This window comes from Ctenocephalides felis, unplaced genomic scaffold (assembly GCF_003426905.1).
Source record: "Ctenocephalides felis isolate EL2017-DRISC unplaced genomic scaffold, ASM342690v1 CF-g0.4_SCAFFOLD_00845, whole genome shotgun sequence".
Taxonomy (NCBI): domain Eukaryota; kingdom Metazoa; phylum Arthropoda; class Insecta; order Siphonaptera; family Pulicidae; genus Ctenocephalides; species Ctenocephalides felis.
This window is the reverse complement of record NW_020536999.1, coordinates 4,129,814-4,149,078: the sequence shown is the minus strand read 5'-3', so window position 1 is coordinate 4,149,078 and position 19,265 is coordinate 4,129,814. Positions and strand designations below refer to the sequence as shown.

The window sequence follows — 19,265 nt, the reverse complement described above, 5'->3', positions numbered from 1 at the left end:
CCTCAGAAAACATGGATGTGTGTGCGTGTGTGTGTTTTGTATGTCCGCATTTTTTCGTCCACGTTTTCGGGCGCATTGACCGATTTGTACGGTTCAGAAAACACTCGATTCCTATTGATAGAGAGATGTGCTGATTAGTTTTTGGCAAAGGCAGGTCCAGCCGTTATGGAGATACGGAGCAAAGAGCGCAGAAAATACAAATCGAGTTTTTGAGAGAACGGAGTATCCGATTTGAGTGAACTAACAAACATTCAATTTGTAATAATGGGGAAAAGTGGTGATTAGTTTTTGGAAAAGGCAGGCCCAGCTATTTCGAAGATACAGAGCTAAATGTGCAAAAAATGGCAGTTTTTGAGAGAACTAAGCGACCGATTTGAATGATTCAAAGAACTTTCTGCTTTTTTTAACAAAATAATTGATTTTGGAAAAAAAATTGTTTAAAAATTTTTTTTTTTCAAATTTTTTTTTTACAATAAATATAAATTTTAAATATCTAATTCAGTTTAAAAATGTATAAATTTCATATGCGTATTGTTTCATATTATTGTAATCGTAAGAAATATATCCTCAGATGGATTCATTCGGCTTAACTTGTTAATGTAAACATTTTTAAGTATTTTATGCGACAAGATCGTCACTGTATATTATATGAACAAATAGATATATAGTAATTATAATTATATCTTTGAAAATATTCAAAACAATTGTTATTAATCATTGATCAATATTTATTGATTATTAATTTTTTTTCTTCGAATATTTAATTGTGGTACGGAAAGTTCCAGCATTTTGTCTTAAGGCACGATGCCATGCACTACTAGTTTAATTCTCGGTTGTTTTCTAAAATATATGCCAGAAAACGTATTGGAATTAGTTTTTCATCTTTTACCATTTTTAGATTATTTCGGCGTCCAGCCGCCGGTAACGCCAGCCGAAGAGGTTGCAGCCGAGCCTAAGAAACCGAGACGAAAGGGTCGCGTGCCCAGAGTATCCGTAATACTAACTCCTTCCCAGGCCTTGTTAGAACCTATTCGCAGAGAGAAATTCAAGGCTTACGAGGAGTACATGGACGAACTAATTGAAGCCGAGCTTGTCAACGCTTGTCTGACGAGGTAAATAATCTTATATATAAAAATGGAGCTCTCGATCAAATGATCCGCTAAAACTCGAGAACGGCTAAACCGATTTGATCAGACTTAGTCTTGAGAAATTCGTTCTATTCAGTAGGTTGTCGGAAAGGTGAGACATTATTTCAAAATCGCGTGGAAACTTTACATTTTTAATTTGAACATTTTAGTAGAAGCGTAATTTAAATAAAACTATGGACGGTGGCTAATACGTCAAATGTCGAACGTTTTTGACTGATGATGTTCAATTACGTTTAATAGGATGTTTTACGTGAATATTATTTAATTATGATTAAATTGTACTAAGTAGTTTTGTTCGCAGTTATATTTATACACTAAAACGTTAGTAAACGGATCGCAAGTTTCACTAGAAACTCTAAATATCAACTTTTTTGAAATGTTAATATGAAAATGCACTTTTTGGCGTTGCAGTTTTCTTTTTTTTGCAAATCATATTTTTCTCAAGCACGGTACTCTGAAAAATCTCATTTGTATAATTATATACTCATTGGTATTTATAAAACATTTTCTTGATTATATTATTTTTTATTTGTGTTATTTAAATTCGGAACCTAAATTTGGTATCGATCAAAGGGACATTTTGTCGAATAACATTTTCCCAGTTACAATTTCCCAGAATTTATCGAAGAATAGATAGTAAAATATGAAGGTCTGGGTTTCAAAAGGTTCACCACCGATGTGTCAAAAACCAGTAAAGTTACGCATTGTTTAAGCACAAAATTTGAAAGTAGAGGGAAAAAGATGTATAACCAGCTATAACCTTGATCTTATGACTTTGCTATCGGGAGATAGACGGTAATCTTTGAAAAATCCATAAAAAAGTATTTTCTTCCGTTGGTAGTTTTTTGGCATTAATTAAAAATGTAATTATTTTGTAAAATGTCTTTAAAATTGAAATAAGACATTAAACCTGTTTGCCATCTGGCCGTTCCAATGTTATTCCGCCTGTAGGGTAAAAAGGTCTAGATAACAAATTTTTGAAAGACATCAAAAAAGCACATTTCTACAATGATAAAGTAGCTGGCAGTTTTACTGAACGTAGTCAGATAATTGTTCGTTTGAAATGTGTTATTGGTTGTGATATAATTAGTTTGGTTTTTAAAATATAATTAATATTTGCTCAAAGTCAAATTTGACTTTTGTGCCTCGCCCTGCTCTACATATATACTTTTTATTAAATTTACTTTTATTCATGGAATGTTACTTGAAACTTTTCATAAAACAGGTCAAAGAAGAAATACTTAATCCATTTTCGATCACTCCTCGCAGAAATTTGAAAATTTTGTATAAGCTCATTAGTATTATTTACAGTTTTACACAAAATCCAGAATCCAAAAAGAATCTGAAAAACTTGAAACGTAATCAATAAGTCGAAAGACCAAAAAAGACTTGGATTGGATTATACCATGTTTTCTGTGGAAAGTGTATAAAACTTACAGTTTGATTGTATTGACAAAATATAGACCAACAAATGGGGTTTATTGTTTTTATAATACGTCATTGTATATAGCATTCAAATAACACATCCTTATATACTTAAAGTATTAATTTTTTTGTTTTTCTAGAAATTGTTTAGAATATACCTTACTTAGTCACCTCAAAACAACATTTGCCGTGTCAGCTAGTTTGATAATTTTTATTTTATTTTTTTTATTTTATTTATTTATTTAACGCCCAAGGCAATGATACAATATAATTACATTCTAAAGTGTACAAATTATAAACTAATGATAATATGAGAAAATTTGAATATTAAGTATTCATATATAGATTTGTATATATACATAACACCTAATATATATAAACTACAAATATAAAACATTAAATAAAAACTAATAAAATTAAAAATTTAATAAAAACTAATAAAATTAAACATTTAATAGACTATAAATCACTACTTAAGACAGTCTTGAAGGATAATTTCTCTGGCTTGATTTTTTATATTTGACACCGACAGACCAAATATTAGGTTGTCAAATATCTCCCGTCCGCTTTTTTGCTCTTGGTTTATAATACAAAAAGGCGGAAGGGAGATATTTGACAACCTAATATATCAATCTCAGAAGCAAATTCATTTATTATTTTCGAAATTCTGAACATGGGTGCGCGTGAAACAAATTTGGTTTTAACAGTGGGTATTTCTTAAGTTCTATTATAACGTAACCTAACATTAGATATAACAAATTTGTATAACAATAAAATCATAAAAATCACATTATGGCTTGTTTTTCATCTTGGTTTTCTCTCCTGCTCAGTATAAAGTATCTCCAGGACGAGACCGAGAGGCGACAAAATATATTTCCTTCGTTCACTGTCGAAATGATTTTGGACGGAGAAGATATCCTGTTTCATCCTGCTTTGGGATCCTGAGGATCCTGATGGACTTTTCGTGCTATTGGACAGAATGTGCGATGATATTGGCAAAATGGCTGAATTGGTTCCTAGAGTGGCGAAGTCTTATGGGGAAGATAATTATAAAAGTAAGGCTTAATAGATAGATACTTAATAAATTGATTTTTTCTTCTACGATTATTATCATTTCAGGTTCGATAGATGAGAATGCTGATTTCATGGATATGAGAAAAATGCTTCAGCATCATGTATCGAGTGCAGTAGATAGAGCTGGATCATGCCCATGAAATGGAAGTTCATTCGTATTTATGGACTGAGGATAGACAGGTATAAACAACTGATTTTATTTTATTTTTTTTTATTTAATTTTTTTTATTTTATTTTTCACTTATCTTCATTTAAGTCTTTTCTAAAGCCAAAATGTTTTTTTGCGTTGTAGGAAATGCTAGATCAATTTATGACGTACAATCATTACCTTACACCCGAAGAAATTGAAATGGTGGAACTGGATCCCAATTCTGTAAAAAAACAAGCGCCTACATTGAATCAGTTCAAGGAAATGGTAAACTGATATGTATTATATTTATATTTATATTTATATTACGGATACAAGAATTAGGGGCACAACTAGTGTAACCGCCTAAAAAAAAAGGTGATTTTTGGGAATTAATATTAAAAAAACTACTTTATCAATCATTTCAAAATTTTAGGAGTATATTTATACATGTTTTAAGAATACATAGTAAAATTTTTGAAGAAAAAAATTAAATATTTTTTAAGTTATCGTCGGTCTCCAACGGTGCGATAAAAAAAGGCCCGTCATTGCTGCAGTGATTCCGGCCTTCTACGTGGATGAAATTTAAAAAAAAAAATCTCGTTAAAATAGATAATATTGTCTGTAAAATGAACTACGATAAAGAAAAAAAATCAAAAATTGACAAAATGACGGCGTTTTTAAAAAAAGAGTCGAATTATATCTAAAATTTTGGTCGTTTTTGGACTGCCAAAATTCGATTTTTGATTCGATCAAAAAATCGATAGTTTATTTTACAGAGAACAATATATAGAACATGTGAAAAAAAATTTGATAATGATCGGATCATTTGTTTTTGAGGAATCGCTGCAGCAAATTCGGAAAATTCTGTTTCGAGAAAAACGCGTTTAAAGATAAAATGATCGTTGTACTATATACTACATATATATATATACTTTTTAAATGTCTGTAACTCAAAAACTATTCAAGATATCGATTTGAAATTTTTATATATTATTTTCTACCGGTGTAATCTAACGAAATATAAAAAAAAAACAAAAATCGATTTTTTCGAAATTTCACATTAGTTGTGCCCCTTAATTTATTATTCACTTCTTCTAAAGAATTGCTTCTTATAATCACACTGGTATCGTCGGCAAAAAGAATACATTTACAGAGATCTGTACAATTTGGCAGGTCGTTTATGTAGATGAGAAATAATAATGGTCCGTGAATTGAGCCCTGAGGGACACCGAGTTTAATATTTTGTTTGTCTGAGATAATTACTGAACCACGATCATTAAGATAAACAGATTGAGTCCTATTTGATAAGTAAGATGAAAATAATTCAAGAGCTATACCTAAACTATATATATATTTGACTATTTTGGAAATTTATTGATCTTTTATGATATCTTTTTATCTTTTATTTATGATATTTCTTTATCTTTTCAGATCATTAAATACAACAAAATGTATGATACCATCAATGAGTCTATAGAAGAGACCAAAGTGATAAACTTTTGGCTTCAATTAGATTGCAGACCATTCAAGCAGACTTTGCTGAACACGGTCTGTAAATGGGCAAACATGTTTATGCAGAATCGTGTGAATTTCGTGCACGACAGGTAAGGCAATTAAAATCTTATATATAAAAATGAATCGGAAAATGTGTTCGTAAACGCATAACTCAACAAAGCTTGGGCCAATTTGGCCAATTCTTTTTTTAAAATGTTCGTTGAAGTCCAAGAATGGTTTTTACGGCGAGAAAAGTTCAAATAATTGCCGGGAAAACCCTAAAAACAGCCCTTTTCTTTTTTTCGTACAAACGCTTTCTAACTAAAACGTGGAATCAATTTGAGCTTTATTGCTATTATATAAAGTTCATATTAAATTACAAGCACTCACTGTTTACTCCTCTTAAATTAATATTCGGGTTTTGATAAATCTTTCTGAAGTTTATTAAGGAAATTTTCTAGGATGTATGTGATTATAAAGCACTGGGATGTATGTGCAATATTGAAGAAATAAACGGAGAAAATTGCTAAAAATCGACATGTCACTATTTGCATTGAAAATAAATGAAAACTATCATCTGCCAAAAAATTCAATTTACTTATGAACCTAGATAATATTAGAATGTGTATAATAAATTTATGATAAGATAGGAAAAATGAAATGCTACATTATTATTGCTAAAAAACAGCTGAGATATGTCAGAAATTAAAATAAGATACAGTATATGTATGGCAAATTGAATGATACACATATGAACAAATATGACAAATTAATTCACTTAAAATATGAAATTAAGTATGAATCAGAGCCGGTCTTACTAATGCGATGAATGCGAAAAATACGAGCGCACGCCTTAGGGGGCGCCAACACAAGATTCGGATATTAAATTTTCAACATAGTTTTGTTTTTAATATATAAGTTTTTTGCGTCTTTTACTAATCTTTCCACAATATTTTTAAAATTCGTACAAAATTTACTTTATAAAAACAAATGGGGAAGTAAAGATGAATACATACAGTTCAGCCCTCACGATATCGATTAGGAGAAGTTTAAGATGCAATTTTGGAAATCTTAAATAATAAAAAATTAAATTAATTTAATCCAACATGAAGTACCAGTGTTATGTTATGGTTATGGTTATGTTATATCGTTTAAAAGACTTAAATTTCCAATATAGTGTGGGCATTGAGTCGTCATCATTTTATTTAAAGCAGTTCTACATTTAACATCGCTCATGTTATAAATGTATATGCATTTTGGCGTGAAGGGTAATTTAAAAAACAATAATTATTATTTTTAGGTAAACGGTAAATATTAGTATATTATATTAAAAAATTGTAGACATGGGTACAGAACAACGTCTGTCGGGTCATCTAGTTTATCAATAAAAATAAATATTGAAATTCCAGTATCTTATCTATTGTCATTTATATTTTTCCAGTTTGGATAATTTGCAAGACTTCATTGCGGTCACTTCCAAAGAGTTGGCAAGGGAAGTAAAGGAGGGCGATTTGGAGTCTCTGCTACAAGTGATGGCTCATTTGCAAAGGGTTACTGATCGACAAGATGAAACCGATGGCATGTTTGAACCATTGGTTGCAGTTATGGAAATGCTGAAAGAGTTTGGAGTCGAGTTTGCTGATTCTGTATATGATCAGGTAGATTGTCAACTTTATGGAATAAATGTAACAATCTAATTATGTTTTTCTATACTATTTCTAGTTGAGCGAGTTGCCTGAAGAGTGGATGAAACTGAAGAAGACAGCTATGCAAGTGAAGCAATATATTGCACCCATTATTGCAGCAGAAGTCAGCTTGATTAGAAAACGTTTGGCTTTGTTCGATATTCAGCAGTCTATCTTTAAGGACAATTTCAAACTTAGTCCGGTGAGTAATAAGATTATTTTTAACTTCACGTTGGGTAAGTTATTGTAATCGTCCGAAAATCAGAACTGAAAATTTTTGCATTTCTTCACGCTTTGAAGGTTTATGATGATTTTGGCATACTTTAGAAAACTGGATGTGTTTGTGTGTGTATGTACGTATGTATAAAATTTTTTGTCCTCACTGATCAACCAATTTCAATGGTTTAAAAAGCATTCGATTCCTATTGATAGGGAGATGTGCTGATTAGTTTTTGGCAAAAGCAGGTTCAGCAGTTATGGAGATATGGAGCTGAAACTACAAAAACATGCAGTTTTTGATAGAACTAAGCATCCGATTTGAATGATACAAAAAACTTTCTGCTTGTATTGACGAAACAATTGCCTTTGGAATTTTTTTTATTTATTTTAAAATTAATTTATTTGTTTTCAGTTTTTTTTTTTAAAGATTTTTACTTTCTGTAGGGTCAGTTATAGTGATCGCAAAAAAATCAAAAATGAAATTTTTTGCATATCTTTACGTTTCAAAGGTTTCTGAACATTTTGTCATACTTTAATAAAAATGGATGTGTGTATATATGTGTGTGTTTGGATACAATTTTTAGTCCACGATTTCGGGCGCATGGATCAACCGATTTGAATGATTCAAAAAACATTCGATTCCTATTGATGGGTAAATGTGCTGATTAGTTTTCGGCAAAGATAGGTCTAGCTGTTTCGAAGATACAGAGGAAAAAGTAAAAAAAATGATATTTGGCGGGTAAAAATGATCATTAGACATATGCACATCAAATTATTAGATATTTGATAATTTTTTTAAAAATGAATACTAAATATGTTGTATTTCGTACCTAGATTGTTAATTTTTAAAGTTCACTTATACGGTTCAAGCAAATTTCAAAATTTTCGGAAAATTGTTTTTTAAAAATTTTCAAAAATATACAAAGTTTTATACTTCAAATATAAATTTTAGATTTACAATTCAATTTGAAACTATATATATTTCAAATGCGTTATTCTACTCATAAGAAATATATCCTCAGATGGATTTATTCGGCATCTCTTGCTAATGTGAACTTTGTCCAGTGTTTTCAGCGATAAGATCGTCAATGTATATTTTATGAACGATAAAATATATAGTGATTATAATTATCTCTTTGAAAATGTTTAAAACAATTGTTATTAATCATTGATCAATATTTATGTATACTGATTTTTTTCTTTCGAATATTTAATTCTGGTACGGAAAGTTCCGGCAATTTGTCTTAAGGCACGATGCCATGCACCACTAGTTGTAATATTTAAATCGGATGCTCTGTTTACTCAAAAATTCGATTTCTATTTGCTGCACTCTTTGCTTCGTATCTCCGTAACTGCTGGACCTGCCTTTACTAAAAACTAATCTTCACATCTCACATTTTATGAACGATATAATATATAGTGATTATAATTATCTCTTTGAAAATGTTTAAAACAATTGTTATTAATCATTGATCAATATTTATTGATTACTGATTTTTGCCTCGAATATTTAATTGCGGTACGGGAAGTTCTAGCAATTTGCCTTAAGGCACGATTCCATACACCACTAGTTAGTTATTAATTCTAATTTGGTTTCTAACAGTTATATCGTGCTGATTGTAAAAACGTGTACATGAAAATTGATGCAGTCAACAAGGAACTAGAAGAGTTTGAGAGATCCATGGAAAAAATCTCGACGTCTGCCAAATTGTTTGAATTGAATTTGCCGGATTTCAAACAACTGAAGCAAGTTCGAAAGGAATTGAAATTACTGAAAGTGAGTAAACAAAATAAATAACAAATTCTTTCCATTAAATCTATCTTTTTTACCCCCAGAGCATGTGGGACATGTATCTAATAATCCAATCCTGCATCGACGACTGGAAACTGACTCCCTGGAAAAAGATTAATGTAGAAGATATGGATCAAGAGTGCAAGAAATTCGGCAAAGAATTGCGCTTGATGGACAAGGAGATCAGAAATTGGGAGCCTTATATAAAAGCCGAAGCGGATTTGAAAAATCTGATGACTTCTTTGAGGGCCATCACGGAGTTGCAAAATCCTGCGATCAGGGATCGGCATTGGTTGGAGTTGATGAAGACGACGAAGGTAATAGGATTGATATATTAATTTCCCGTAGGATAGTTATTGTAAAGGGCCGAAAATAGAAATTGAAATTTTTTGCATTTCTCGACGTTTTGAAGGTTTCTGAACATTTTGGCATACCTCAGAAAAAATGGATGTGTGTATGTGTGTACGTATTTTTTCGTCCACTTAGTACGCGGCATACATCATCACGTCATAGTTCATTTGTGTTATTATTTTTGTATTACTGTTTTTATTAACTTCCCGAAGAAGTTTGTTTTCATCAAAAAATTCGATTCGCTAATTTAATTTTTTCTCGACGTTTCAAGCCATTCCGAATCGATTGAGACCAAATTTGGAAAAAGTATGTGTGTGTGTGTGCGTGTATGTGAACAGATTTTTTGCCGTAAATCGCCGTTTTCTCAAAAACGGCTGGATCGATTTCAAAAATTTAAAAGCCATTCGATGTATCTCGATTAGGACTATTATGTTAGGACTATTGTTTGTCAGTTTTGTGCGACGATCGGCCAAGCCGTTTCTTTATAAATCGCAAAAAAGTGAAAAATTTTTCGTCTACGTTTTAGCCCGCAATTCTGAATCGATTTTAAAAATTCAAAAACCGTTCGAAAGATATTGGTTGGGAATCGTGCTGATTATTTTTTGGTAGGGATCGCCCGGGCCGTTTTCTTGTAATAAAGTTTAAAAAAAAAAAATTTCGACGATTTTTATGATTATTTTTTTGACGGTAGATACCATAGTCTTCTAGATCATACTAAAATATTACGGCCCTACGACAACTGGTTCAGCTTTAAAAATTCGTCAAAGTTTGCAAAAATTGGTATCGTTTTTTTGGCATTTGTCAAAATTAGACCTTTGAGCGACGTTTTCTCAGAAACGCCTGAACCGATTTTAGAAATTTAAAAGCCATTTGATGTATTTTGGTGAGGACTATCGTTTGTCAGTTTTGTGAGACGATCGGCCGAGCCGTTTCTTTGCAATTTGAAAAAAAGTGTTAAACTTTTCGTCGTTTAAAAAATCAAAAACTGTTTGAAAGATATTAGTTGGGAATGGTACTGATTAGTTTTAGGTGAAAATCTACCGAGCCGTTTTCTTGTAATTAACTGTTGGAACAAAAATTGAAGCCGATTTTTATGGAACTTTTTTTGACGATATATATCATGGTCTTATAGAACTTACTAAAATATTACGGCCTTACGACAAGTAATTTAATTCTAAAAATTAATCGAAGTTTGAGAAAATGAGTAGTTTTTTTCACGTTTGTTAAAATTAAAATTAGACATTTTACTTGGTATAACGATAGAGTACCTGGTCTTAATGAACATACTATACCATCAAAGTCCTACGGAAACTGGTTCAATTATAAAAATTGTTGATTTGTGAAAAATTTCTTTTAGAAAATAGTCGTTCGTTTTCAAATATGTTTAATAAATCCACTCGGAATACTTTTAATCACTCATAAATTAATTTATTTCCTATTGATTAAGTCGATTATTTACACATATCGGGAAGTTCATGCAACTAGCCTCAAGGCAAAATACCAATACCAACTAGTTTTGTCTAGATATTGGATTTGATTGTGGATTGATTTTTAGGTGAAGTTTGTAATGGACGAATCAACTACGTTATCGGATCTTCTAATTCTCAATTTGTACGAGTATGAGGAGGAGGTTAAAAATATTGTCGATAAATCTGTTAAAGAAATGGCTATGGAGAAAACGCTCACGGATTTGGATAATACGTGGTCTGCCTTAGAGTTTGATACTGAGGTGAATATTGTTACAAATTTGGTTTAGCTTCCAAAGCTCGTTTTCGATATTTGTTTTATCTTTTCCAGATTCACGAGAGAACTGGCATTAAACTGTTGAAAATTGCTGAAGAAACTGTGGAAATCTTGGAAGAAAACCAGGTACGCACATAAACTGCAAACTCTGTTATTTTTATTTATTGCATTTTTTTTCTAAAGGTGCAACTGCAAAATTTGATGACATCCAAATTTATCGGCTATTTCTTGAAAGAGTTTACGGATTGGCAGCTGAAATTGTCGTATGCCGATGCTGTTATTAGAAATTGGATGGAGGTTCAGAGAAAGTGGACGTACTTGGAATCTATTTTTATCGGATCTGAGGATATTAGAGCGCAGTTGCCTGATGAGTCGAATAAGTTTGATCATATCGATAAGGAATTCAAGGTAAAAACGAGAATATAATCGTCCAAAAATGGAAATTGAAATTTTTTGCATTTCTTCACGTTTTAAAGGTTTCTGAACATTTTGGCATACTTTAGAAAAAATGGATGTGTATGTGTGTTTGTGTGTGTGCGGGTACAAATTTTTGTCGACGATTTCGGGAACACAGTTCAACCGATTTGAATGATTCAAAAAACATTCGATACATATTGATAGGGAGATGTGCTGATTAGTTTTTGGCAAAGGCAGGTTCAGCCGTTACGGAGATGTGGGGCAAAGAGTGAAGAAAATACAAATCGAGTTTTTGAGAAAACGGAGAATCATTCGATTAAAATGATTCAAAAAACATTTTACTTGAATTGACACAGTGAATAAATGATTACATTCTTGCAAAGGCAGGTCCAGCTGTTTTGGAGATCCAGATAAAAAATTTAAAAAAATCGAGTATCAAAAACTTTCCAAATATTTCAGTATTCAAAATTTTCAAAAAAAATAAAGCTTTCCAAACATTTTGCATACCTTAGGTCAAAATATGAATGTGTGTGTGTGTGTGGGTGACGATTTCGGGAGCACTGATCGATCGATTAGAATGAAGTGAAAAAAGTTTTTAAGTAGTTTTTAACAAAAGCAGGTCCAGCCGTTTTGGAGATATGGAGCAAAGAGTGCAAAAAATATAAATTATGTTTTTTTAAGAACGGAGCTTCCGATTTGAATGATTCAAAAAACTTTCTGCTTGTGTTGACGGAACGATTGCTTTTGGGGAAATAATTTTTTTTTCAATTTTTTTATTTTTAATTTCCAAAGATTTTTTTTGTTAAAATATCGAAAATAATTCCGATGTTTATTTATTTATTTATTTATCTATTCAACATCCTAGGCAATAATACAATATAATTACATTTTAAAGTTTTACATTATAAACTAAAGATAATAGGAGAAAATTTGAGTATAAGAGTTCATAGATAGCTTTGTATATATACATAACACTTAATATATATAAACTACAAATATATAACATTAAATAAAAACTAATAAAATTAAACATTTAATAAACTATAAATCACTATTCAAGGCAGTTATTTAAGGATAATTTTTCTGGCTTGATTTTTTTTATATTTGTCACTGACAGACTAAAGATATCAATCTCAGAAGCAAATTCATTTATTGTTTTTGATATTCTGAACTATAATATGTTAATCTTAATTCTAGCTAAAATTCTAAACATCACTTATATATTTCAAATAAATAATTTTAACTTTGCAATTCAGTTTATATAAGTAGATATAGATATAGAAATTAGACAATGTTCTTTATTTTAAGTCCAATTGATTATGTTATGTTATTATGATATGTTATTATGATAACAAATTTTGTTCATTAACTTTTTATAAAATATATACCTGATCGAATAATGAAAGTTACATTATTTATAATAATCTATTTAGAAACATTTAATATTTTTTGTATGGGAAGTTCCAGAAATTTGCCTTAAGGTACGATGCCATATACATGTTTAAATTTCTAGCATATGTTGGAAGATATTCTGAAGACTCCAAACATTATACAAGGGACGAATAAGCCAGGCCTTGCTGAACGTCTTGAGGAGCTTATTGTGGAATTGACAAAGTGTGAGAAAGCTTTAAACGATTATTTGGAAACCAAGAGATTGTCTTATCCGAGGTAACATAATTTGAATCAAAATTATAGTATTTCTTGAAATAAACTTTTGAATATTTTCTTCGATAAGTTTGTTCTGTTATCTTACAGCATCTACATTCTATCTTCTATTATATTTTATATAATTGTTTTACTATTTTTCAGGTTTTACTTCGTTTCATCCTCTGATCTTTTGGACATTCTGTCCAACGGCAACAATCCAGAACGTGTTGGCAAACATTTGACGAAACTCTACGACAATCTTATGAAATTGTTAATGGATAAAGAGCAGCCTAAAATGGCACATGCGATGATGGCCAAAAGTCTTGGAGAAGTTGTCGAGTTTAAAAGTTTATGCGACTGTTCAGGACAGGTAGAGATTTTAACATTTAATCTTTATCGAACTTATTAATGAAACAATTTATTAACTTCCCGCAGAGTAGTTATAGTAATGGGCCGAAAATCGAAAATGAAAATTTGCATTTCTCGACTTTTTTAATAGTTTTCACAAAAGTGGTAAAGTGCTCCCATACATAAACAGTCTAAACGCACTCGGGTAAACATTTGTACCAGAGTGGCGCTTAGAATGTGCTTAGCCTTAACAATTTTTTTGAATTTTTAATTCAAAATTACAAAAATATTTAATGGGAAATAAAAAAAGATGTAATGATTTTTATCTTCAAAAGCAATTGTTTTGTCAATACAAGCAGAAAGTTTTTTAGATCATTCAAATCGGACGCTTAGTTCACTCAAAAACTGCCATTTTTTGCATAATTAGCTCTATATCTTCAAAATGGCGGGACCTACCTTTGCCAAAAACTAATCACCTCTTCTCCCAATCATTATAAATTGAATGTTCTTTAGATCATTCAAATCCAATACTCCGTTCTCTCAAAAACTCGATTTGTTTAACTAAACTAATCAGCACATCAGTTTTGAAGGTTTCTGAACATTTTTAAAGGGCATACCTCAGATTAATGGATGTGTGTGTGTATCTGTTTTGTATGTCCGCATTTTTTCACTCACGTTTTCGGGCTCACGGATCAACCGATTTGAATGGTTTAAAAAACATTCGATTCCTATTAATAGGGAGATGTTCTCATTAGTTTTTGGCAAAGGCAGGTCTAGCCGTTACGGAGATATGGAGCAAAGAGTGTAGAAAATAGAAATCGAGTTTTTGGGAGAACGGAGTATCGAATTTGAATGATCTAAAAAACATTCAATTAGTAATGGGGAGCACTTGTCCAATTTTGTGAAAACTATTGAAAAACGTGAAAATGCCGCCAAGCTACGCACAGTATAAGTGAAAATGTCGCCCAGAATTATTTACAAATGCGTTTAGACTGTGACTATACGGAGCACTTGTCCAATTTTGTGAAAACTTTTGAAAAATGTGAAAATGCCGCCAAGCTAAGCACAGTATAAGTGAAAATGACGCACGAAATTGTTTGCAAATGCGTTTAGACTGTGACTATATGGGGGCACTTTTTCAATTTTGTGTAAAATAGGCAACTATTATTTCTTTTTGAAATTGAATTCGAAATGAAATGACGATTGTTATAATGTTCTGGAGATATATTAATTAATATATTAATATATTAATTTATGATTCACATTTGATTTGCTCAGATATAAGTATTTGTAATAATATATTTGAAAATTTTTAAAATTTCTCGAATATTTCATTACGGTACGGGAAGTTCCAGCAATTTGCCTTAAGGCCCACTAGTTAATTTATAAATTTGTTCATTTTCTTTTTTCAGGTGGAGGTATGGTTAAATAGAGTAACGGATAGTATGCAGAAAACCCTAAGAGATCTCTTTAGAGATGCAGTGCATGCATATGAAGACAAACCTCGAGAGCAATGGTTGTTCGATTGGCCTGCTCAGGTCTCACTTTGTGGCACCCAGATCTGGTGGACCACAGAGGTAATCATCAAAGTCATCAATCATTTCTCATAAGGATTTCTATAGTTTATATTTTTGTCATAGGTTAATATCGCCTTTGGTCGCCTAGAAGAGGGCTACGAAAACGCAATGCGTGATTACCAGAAGAAACAAATCAACCAGCTCAACGCTCTAATTGTTCTCCTCCTTGGTGATCTGACACCAGGTGACAGACAGAAAATCATGACAATTTGTACGATTGATGTGCATTCCAGGGATGTCGTGGCTAAGATGATTGTTGCCAAAGTGGAGTCCATGTTCGCTTTCCAGTGGCAGAGCCAATTGAGGTAGACGAAGACAATGAAATAATTTTATTAAACAAAGTGTTATATCGTATTTTAAAAACAGACATCGATGGGATGAGAAAGAAGACGATTGTTTTGGAAATATCTGCGATGCTCAATTTCGATACTTGTATGAATATTTGGGAAATACTCCACGTCTTGTGATCACACCGTTGACTGATAGGTGTTATATAACACTCACCCAGGTGCGTATACAAAATACATCTAAGTCTGTTTTTACACGGTCTTTTTGTACACGGTTTTGATATAACACGGTTTGAAAATTGAATATTTTTAATTTTTTTACACGATTTTATTCCATTTAGCACGATTTGAAATTTTATGTACTTAAATTTTTGTGTCAAATTTAATTTTTGCGAAGTATGTTGATATCACAAAAAAGTATTTATGAAAAAAAAAGTCTGAAACCATCGATAGTATCGATAGTTTGCGAACACTAGCTTAAAGATTTAAGTGAATTCCCCTTTAGCGCGTACAAACAATTTTTACTGGTCAAAGCGAATGCGAATAACTGATGACGGTCGACAGCAATTAAATTTATGTTGTATTTATGATTATCACTTATTCTATTTTATTTTATTTTTTTGCCTTAAAAATTGAATAAACGTTCACAACATAGTTTTTTAGTTCCTGAATTTGCCATACATTTAATTTATATTACTTTTAAGATTAGAGTGCATATCTTTTTTAACTTCCCGTAGGGCAAGTTATAGTAATCGCAAAAAAATCGAAAATGAAAATTTTTATATATCTTTACGTTTCAGAGGTTTCTGAATATTTTGGCATACCTTAGAAGAAATTGATGTATGTGTGTGTGTGTGTGTGTGTGTATGTATGTACGTGTGTGTATGTATGTGCGGATACAAATTTTCGTCGACGATTTCGGGAACACGGATCAACCGATTTGAATAATTCAAAAAACATTCGATTCGTATTGATAAGGAGACATGCTGATTAGTTTTTGGCGAAGGCAGGTCTAGCCGTTCCGAAGATACGGGGCAAAAAGTGCCGAAAACGGTAACTCAGTTTTTAAGAGAACGGAGCGTCCGATTTAAATAATTCAAAAAACATTTTACTTGTATTGACAAGATGAAGAATTGATCAAATTTTCATAAAGGCAGGTCTAGCGGTTTCAGAGATCTAATGAAAAAAGTAAAAAAAATGCCATTTGGCGGTTAAAAATGATCATTAGACATATGCACATCAAATTATCAGATATTTTATAGAGATTTTAACAATAAGTATAATTTTTTTTTACATTTCTATGGGTTCCGTACCAATGCTTATGCGTTAGACGGTGGCGCGGCACTTGCGCTGTGACATTTCGTCTCTATGCAGTTCAAGCAGTACGATTGCTTTGAAAGAAAGTTCAGAATTTCCAAAATATGTCAAAATGAAAAAAACATCTTTCTTTTCAAAAAAATTTTCTGTTTTAAAAAAAAAATTTCTTCGAAAAAAAAATTTTTTTTTTCAAAGAAAATAATTTTTGGTCAAATTTATAGTTTCTCAAAAATCTAATTTTTTTGAAGTAAATTTTTTTCAAAAATGTTAATCGTTTTTAAAAAAATAATTATTTTTGGTACGGGAAGTTCCAGCAATTTGCCTTAAGGCACGATGCCCTAATTGCTTTTAGACAGAATTCCACTTACAGCTAGTTAGTTCCTGAACTTGCCATACATTTAATTTATATTACTTTAGATTAGAGTGCATATCTTTTTTATCATTAATTACTATGCTTGTGAAAATAAGCATTATATATTTGATTTAATAAAATAAACATGAATTCTTGTTTTTAAAAATTCTTGTTTTTCACTAATTTTAATAGGTTTTAAAGATTAGGAACAAATCACCCATTTTTATATAAGTTCAATGTCTTTTTTCACACGGTTTTTTTTTTACACGGCTTCTTCTGGAACCAATCTACCGTGTAAAAACAGACTTAGGTGTATTACCAATACCAAATTTTAATATTAATACGTATTTTATTTTTATCCCTCAGTCTCTTCATCTAATTATGGGTTCTGCACCAGCAGGACCTGCTGGAACCGGCAAAACTGAGACTACAAAAGATTTGGGTCGAGCTTTGGGCATTATGGTGTATGTGTTCAATTGCTCTGAGCAGATGGATTACAAATCTTGCGAGAACATTTATAAAGGTAAAGGGAAAAGTATAAGGTACTTGGCTTGATTTTAAACTCTGGACAACTTGATATCATGCATTAACTATAATGATGTTTTTAGGATTGGCACAATGTGGCGCTTGGGGTTGCTTTGATGAGTTCAATCGCATTTCTGTTGAAGTTTTGTCTGTCATAGCAGTACAGGTATGAATTTTGCAAAACGCCTTTTCTAAAAATGTAAGAACTTTTTTTTGAGTTTTTGAGAAAATTTAGGACTCATATTTAAGGTGACCATATTTTTTTAAGTCAAAACCGGGACAGCAATTTTTAGTTACTCAAAAATGATGAAAAGCGGGGGCTTTTAAATAACAAATGACAAAAAATCACAAAATATTACGTGGGAGGGTGAGGGGTTTTATAAGATATCACGTGTATTTATTTTTTACCTGAATTTTTAAAAAAATTCAAAAATTGTATGATTTTTTCATAAATTCGAAAAACTTAGCATGACTAATATAAACAATTAGATGTTTGGTGGGGTAGGGGAGTGGCTAATTTTAAATATTACGACGCATCACTAAAGTCCAAAATTCCAAAATTCCTAAAAAATTGATCTCAATCAATTTTGATTGATTGTTGCTCAAAAATGATCATTAGACATATGCACATCAAATTATCAGATATTTTATAGAGATTTTAACAATAAGTATAAATTTTGTTTACATTCCTATGGGTTCCATACCAGTGTTTAACCGTTAGACGGCGACGCGGCGCTTACGCGCTTCAATATTTTGTCTCTATGCAGTTAAAGCAGTACGATTGTAAAAAAAGTTCAGAATTTCCAAAATATTTCAAAACAAATTTTTTCTTCAAAAAGTCTTTTTTTTAAAAGAAAACAGTAAGTTTTTCTCAAAAATTTATAGTTTCTCAAAAATCTAATTTTTTCAGAGTATTTTTTTTTCAAAAATGTTAATCTTTTTGAAAAAAAATAATTTTTGGTACGGAAATTTCCAGCAATTTGCCTTAAGGCACGATGCCATGCGTCCCACTAGTTGATATTTGTAATATTCTTATTTATTTTGTTATTATTAAAGGTGAAGACAATTCAAGATGCCATCAAAACAAAAAAGCAAGTATTCAACTTCATGGGTGCCAAAATCGTATTGGTGCCGACTGTTGGTCTTTTCATCACCATGAATCCTGGTTATGCAGGCCGAGCAGAATTGCCTGAGAATTTAAAAGCTTTGTTTAGGTAATTGAGTTGAAATGGTTAAGAAGCCAGTAAACCACAGACGTTCAATTAAGTTAAAATAACGTAGCACAGAAGAAACGTCGTTACGTATTTAATAGTTACGTAAATGTTACTTATAGTTGTAACCTCTAAACGTAAATGCATTGTTTTTTTATTACGTAACCGCTATGTAACTTACTTTTCTCTCTGTGACTTTAGTGAACTCTCCATATAGAAGTATATTGTTTGACAAGCTAATTATTTCATTCATTTGAAACATTTATTTAATAACTAATAATTTATATGATTATTGTTTATTTAACATCTGTTACGTAATATTAACGTTTTGTGGTGTACCGGGAAGTTATTCAATTTTTCTCCAATCTAAAGGCAATCGATTTTTTTTTCAAAATGTTTTTCCAAACTGGCCAAGAATATATTCCTAAAATTTTAGGAACAAATTCGAATTATTTTCGGAATTATAGAAGAAATAGTGAGCAAGAGTCGAGCATGTATACGAACGGAACAAAAATTACGTAAT

The 19,265-nt window shown here is 31.1% G+C and overlaps 1 protein-coding gene across 1 annotated transcript in view; it reads left to right on the top strand.

Moving 5' to 3' along the window:
• LOC113370173 (dynein beta chain, ciliary-like) overlaps positions 1 to 19,265 on the top strand; it is a 111,733-nt gene that overhangs the window by 18,405 nt on the left and 74,063 nt on the right. Inside the window, exons 23-43 of the mRNA XM_026610849.1 lie at positions 899 to 1,112; positions 3,404 to 3,493; positions 3,552 to 3,628; positions 3,693 to 3,760; positions 3,940 to 4,062; positions 5,209 to 5,381; positions 6,713 to 6,929; positions 6,994 to 7,158; positions 8,779 to 8,952; positions 9,012 to 9,284; positions 10,874 to 11,047; positions 11,116 to 11,187; positions 11,245 to 11,469; positions 12,992 to 13,146; positions 13,288 to 13,495; positions 14,886 to 15,050; positions 15,114 to 15,355; positions 15,417 to 15,558; positions 17,373 to 17,529; positions 17,615 to 17,697; positions 18,588 to 18,745. Coding sequence (XP_026466634.1) covers positions 899 to 1,112; positions 3,404 to 3,493; positions 3,552 to 3,628; positions 3,693 to 3,760; positions 3,940 to 4,062; positions 5,209 to 5,381; positions 6,713 to 6,929; positions 6,994 to 7,158; positions 8,779 to 8,952; positions 9,012 to 9,284; positions 10,874 to 11,047; positions 11,116 to 11,187; positions 11,245 to 11,469; positions 12,992 to 13,146; positions 13,288 to 13,495; positions 14,886 to 15,050; positions 15,114 to 15,355; positions 15,417 to 15,558; positions 17,373 to 17,529; positions 17,615 to 17,697; positions 18,588 to 18,745 — 3,355 coding nt within the window. The remainder of the gene's footprint in view (positions 1 to 898; positions 1,113 to 3,403; positions 3,494 to 3,551; positions 3,629 to 3,692; positions 3,761 to 3,939; positions 4,063 to 5,208; positions 5,382 to 6,712; positions 6,930 to 6,993; positions 7,159 to 8,778; positions 8,953 to 9,011; positions 9,285 to 10,873; positions 11,048 to 11,115; positions 11,188 to 11,244; positions 11,470 to 12,991; positions 13,147 to 13,287; positions 13,496 to 14,885; positions 15,051 to 15,113; positions 15,356 to 15,416; positions 15,559 to 17,372; positions 17,530 to 17,614; positions 17,698 to 18,587; positions 18,746 to 19,265) is intronic.